This window comes from Monopterus albus, unplaced genomic scaffold (assembly GCF_001952655.1).
Source record: "Monopterus albus unplaced genomic scaffold, M_albus_1.0 scaffold51.1, whole genome shotgun sequence".
Lineage (NCBI taxonomy): Eukaryota > Metazoa > Chordata > Actinopteri > Synbranchiformes > Synbranchidae > Monopterus > Monopterus albus.
The window spans coordinates 5,908,951-5,914,411 of NW_018127931.1; the positions used below are offsets into that span (position 1 = coordinate 5,908,951).

General features: G+C 41.1%; 1 protein-coding gene across 1 annotated transcript; it reads right to left on the reverse strand.

The window, feature by feature from the left end:
- Positions 1 to 624: 624 nt before the first annotated feature.
- cbll1 (Cbl proto-oncogene-like 1, E3 ubiquitin protein ligase) lies at positions 625 to 5,461 on the reverse strand. Its single transcript, XM_020601467.1, is given in 7 exon segments — positions 625 to 969; positions 972 to 1,735; positions 3,278 to 3,351; positions 3,434 to 3,517; positions 3,845 to 3,951; positions 4,134 to 4,298; positions 5,354 to 5,461. Coding segments are annotated over 7 exon segments (1,434 nt in total). The 5' UTR covers positions 5,367 to 5,461; the 3' UTR covers positions 625 to 742.

Genomic DNA, 5,461 nt, shown 5'->3' on the forward strand with positions numbered 1-5,461 from the left:
CTAAATATAAATATATATATATATATAAATAATTGCAGTTAAAAGATACCAGAATCTAGAAGTCTGCAACATCATGCTGTTTAGATTTCAGCATTTTAAACATTAAATGTTAAATTCTCCAAATATATTGCAATGGACATCCAGGACTATTTAAGAGTCCGCAGGGTATTTTAAATACCCTTAACACAAGTTAAATCTACCAATCAGCATTTTGGCCTGCTCCAAATCAGCACAAAAAAGGGCTAATTCCATTTCAGACAGAATAAAAACAAATGTGGGGAACTACTGCCTTAGAAGACAGACAGAATGTCCTGAAGATTACCGTACACACATTTGATTATTCCCTGATGTTAATACTGAATGTTTTTCCTTGATACATCAATAAAATGCAAACTGTTGTTCTTGCAAAACAAAGATGAGATGGCAATCTGCTGTTAAAAATTTATTGAGATAGGGTTAACGTCTTTCACTGTACAGTACGTATGCATGAATTCAGCTGACATATATACAGAAATGTAAGCTATTAAAAAGGGACATTTCTGCTCTTCTCCAAGTCTATAGTATGCTCAATGGGAAGTTCAGTACAGTTAACAAAAATTTGAACCACACACACACACGCTTATGCTTTTGGGCAGTATTATCAAAATGAAAGTCCTACGTCCTGTAACCCTGAGGTTTACTCTCACATTATTCAGACAAGTGGTATAGAACAGAACAACACACACTGTTGCCCATTAGCGGTTTACTGATAATAAGGCCGGTAGCGGCCCTGATCTGGGTGATGTGGTCCAGGCATTTGGCCCTGGGGAGGAGGGCCCTGCATTCGTGGAGGTGGGGGCCCTCTTGGAGCAGGCCACATCCCAGGACTGAGCCCTCCTGGCTGACTGAATGGGGGACTGAGGGTGCCCTGATCTTCAGGGAACTGCTGCATGGTGTTGGGGTTATAATGATGAGGTGGGGGGGCATTGCACTGTGGTGTGGGGGCGGTCCTGGGGGTGGGTGGTTCATATAGGGAGGCATCTGGCCCATGATATGCCCTGGTGGTGGAGCTGTGGACATGGGAGGAGGTGGGGCCTGGTTGTACACCATATGTGGTGTCCCAGAGGCTTGGGGAGGATGCTGCATTGGGTGGCTGATAGGAGGAGGAGGGGGAGGTGGGGGGCCAAAGTGCTGCTGTGGTGGCCCCATCATGTGGTGAGAGTGGGACACAACAGGTGGCTGGCCAGGATAGTCCCCAGGGTGGTGGTGTGGGGGCTGCCCAGGGCCTGGCCCACCAGGAAGGGGCTCGCGAGCAGAAGATGACGAGTCATCTTGAATAGGCACAGTGATGAGATTGCTGTGTTTGCGAGTTGTTACCGTAGCAATACGAAATGTCTCAGGACCCAGAGCAGAGGCTGGAGGTGGGCCTTCATGAGTGGTAGGTGGTGGCTGACTGTAAGGGTCGTGACTGCCATGTTGGAGTGGGTTTGGGAGGTGTACATGGTTCTTGGGTAAGTGAGGTGGAGGCACACGGAAGCGATCAGGGACCTCAGATGAAGGGGGTAGGTGCACAGGCTCCTGGCGGCCAGCGGAATTCTTGGCTGCCCTCAAATGGCGATGGTTGACATGGGCTTGCAGGTCACGCTGGGACAGGTATGTGCGCTTGCATCCTGGAACAACACTGCACATGTAGAGGGAACCACGCTGGCACTGCTCGATGCGCTGCACCGGATCTGTGCAGTTGTAAAGGGTGAGGCTGAACACACAGGGACTAAGTGTTAGTGATGCAAAGCAGGAGAGAAACAAACATCTGAGGGGCTACAATCGTAAATGCTATGTAGGGCTGTCACTTTTTCCAAAAAATCATATTCAAACTGTCATGTAATTCATTTGAATTGAGTTGAAGTGGTATACTGGTTTTATGGTATACCATGGTATAATTGACGGGTATCATACAATGCACATTTGCTTATTACCAGTGTTGAAGAAAAAAAAAAAAACAACGGAATGTGTGTGCACCTTTCTTCCCGGACTGCCTGTCAGACTCCGCAACAGATGCCACATGCTCACATACAGTGGACAAATAGCAGAGAGGTGGAGGCTGAAATCACCAAACTCCACCCACCAAAAAAGAAATTTAAATCAGCAGCATGGGATTATTTCGATATCTCATAAACAAACACCTTCAAGAACACCATCCCTCCATACAGGTCAAAGTATGCGTCCTGTTTGTTACTTTAACCACAAACAATAAAACATATGAACGTATAAATGTTGATCATAAAATGCACTATCAAAATAATTTTACACATTGTCTGTTTGTTTGCTAATCTCTGATTTACAAAAGAACTCGCACTGATCCAGTTCTGTCCCCAAAGAAACACACAAACTTTCTCAGCTCACAAGTGAGTGTGTCTGTCTTTAACACCTACAGTATATTAGCAACTATTCTGATAATCAATAAGAGCATTGTGACAGCATGTCTCACTACTGTCAGAAGTTTTACAAACCAGTCAATCGATTAATGGAGAAAATAATCAGCAGGTTAATCCATAATGAAAGTTGCAAGTATCAGAGGCTTTTGTCCAAGTGCAGTAGTTGCACTTGGATACAAACTAGTTCAGCAGAGCTCTACCTCAACCATCTACATGCTTTTATATCAGTGCATGAGTGATAGGCTATTAATATAATATACTGTATAACATTTTTCTGCATTGAGTAGCCTAATACTTTTAATACTTTAAGTACATTTTTGTGTTAACACTTACTTTTACTTAACATTATTAATGCAGGATTTTTTGTAACAGAGTAGGGTACTTTCACAGTGTGATAGTACTTTTACTTAAGTAAAGGATGTGAATACTTCTACTACTGTTGTTAACATGCAAACTAACATGCTTTAGTTATATAACATTATACATATGCTCTTTTTTTAAATCATCTTTATAAATGTGTTTATTCTTTAGAGTCAATCTAGTGCTGCAGTCCAGTTCAATCAACTAGCACAGTCACTTGCAATACAAAAAGACCCCTTTTTCATTCCTCTGAGAGTCGTTGTAGATGATAATAACAGTAACTGTGTAATACCGTATGCCATAATACTGTGAAACTGTGATATTTTCTGAGATGGTTATCATACTGTGAAAATCTCATACTGCCGCAACCCTACCCACAACGGTAAGAGATTTTTCTATCGCATCAAATTTTAAAATATTGTTACATCTCTAATTTTGAGGAATCCCAGTATTTACCAGAACATAAAGACCATAAAACATTTTAAATGGTTGAAATGTCTCACCCTGGGCACATCTTCTCCCCTTTCTTCTCATGAAGCAAAGCACAGTCATAACAGAAAACATGTTTGCAGGGGATCTGAGGAGTTAAAAGGAGTTAAGACATGAAAACATTTCTTAAAGATGTTTGCAGACCAAAATCAGATTAACAAAATACATACCATCCGTCCATACAGCTGGATAGGGAGGCCACATTTGTCACAGAAGTGAATTGGTATTTCATCTCTTTCTCCAATCAGGTTTAACTGTTGGACATCAACCAAGAAGAATCACAATGTTCATAAAGCAACCTAAAATCCTATTAATAGTATATCAATAGCACTGTGCATCTGTACACTTTTGTTTTCTCATTCTATAAGAATGAATCTGTGCATCACCCACATCACAGGATTTTGGGAATGGGATGATAAAAATTAAAATAGTCGACATAAGGATAATTCTTCTGATTGTTTGCATTATCTCTTACAGTGTGAGAGGAATTAGTAATCAAAGTGCCTGCTGTAAATATGTGTCTGAAAATGCTGACAGATGTGGGAAGTCTTATTTTTGTGTGACTTCCCAGTGGGACGTACCTTATAGTCCCAAAACAGTGGCTGCGGAAATCTCCTCTGATTTGCAAACACATCACCAGCTTTAGCACCACAATCAAACCTTTCTTCTTGCTTGAAGCCAAAGTTATCTGTAAAAAAACAAAACAAAAAAACCCAAACAAGCAAACATTAGGTATACTGTCTATCATGTGTATTTTTATTACCAATTGTAAAATAGATGCAATAACCCACTGCAAAAAAATGGCATGCATAAGATTATATCCTTAGAATGGAGAGCTAAAAGATATGGTGAACTTCTGAATGTACGCACCATCATCTCCGGGCTCATTTTTACATGGCCTGCTGCTGGGCCTCTGGGTGCGGGGCTGAGGTTTGCTCCTTATGGGCTGTTTGGATATGAGTTTGATTGGGATTCGTCTTCGAACATCTGGGCCACCCAAACTCCCAGAGCCGTCGCTTCCTTGGAGATCATTGTCTGTGGAGGAAAAAGTAGCAAACTCAGTGTTCTTTTGAGAGCCAAGTAGTGAAGTTAGTCAGGAACCTCTATAGAATTTCAGATTAATAGCACTCAAAACTAAACAACATGGACTCAAAGACAATCGTAATTTGCGAGAGTTATACCCATTCGGTATACAGTATTTGTAAATGATTAGTACATAACTGAAGTGACCAATGGAAAGGATGAAACCTGACTGACAGTGATTTCTTGTGACATTTGTCGTAAAATGCAATATAGCCTATATGGCCAGAGTTTGACTTGGTTTCAGGAAAATAGCTTTAAGTCATCCTGACCGGGCGTGTGGCAGTGGTCCCTGCCTGTCCACAAAGCTTACAGTGATATTACAGATTAATAAACATCCCATAGGTCTCACGGATGGGTTAGAGCAATAACAACACGTTAAAAGTTAGCAGTATCTTGTAGCACTACCAAGCTAGGTTAACATTATCGAAACCATCCAACTCATTTGATTAACGGTCTGGCTTTAGGGAAACATGCTAAGAATGACTCTTAATGTTACATATCAGTAAATCTTCTGAAGATGTTAACGTTATGTTACTGCTAGTTTTGTCGGTCCTCACATTCTAACTAGGTTAGTTAGCATCGTGCTAACGCTGAACGGGCATTAGCGCACCAACTTAATTTTAGCTTGCGGTTATGCCTACTAACATGCGGAAAATATACTGCTTGTTATTTAATATAATACTGTCTTAACTTAGCTGTGACACTGCATAGAGTCCAAAATGTTCATTCAAGGCTTAAGCTAGCGTTAATTCGAACTTTTTGTGAACAGAATGGGTGTAGTAAACGTTGGTTTTATTCCTTGGCTAGCGAGTTTTTAGCTAGCAAGAACCATGTTAGCATTAACTATACTCTAGAAGATAACGAGATGCCGTAGCAAAACCGTATACTGCGTGGATGTTTTATCGCCATCTGTTATAACAAGAACTATGGCTATGTAAAAAAATAAAATAAAATAAATCACATAAGACCAGTTTGCTAACATCGACCCCACTTGATGCTTTACTTACCGCTTTGGTCCATGATCCAACGAAGGAACGCAATGCATTGTGGGACGGACGAAGACAAGACACAATAAGGGATATGAATGCTACCATAAGGGAGTGTGATTGTTTGTT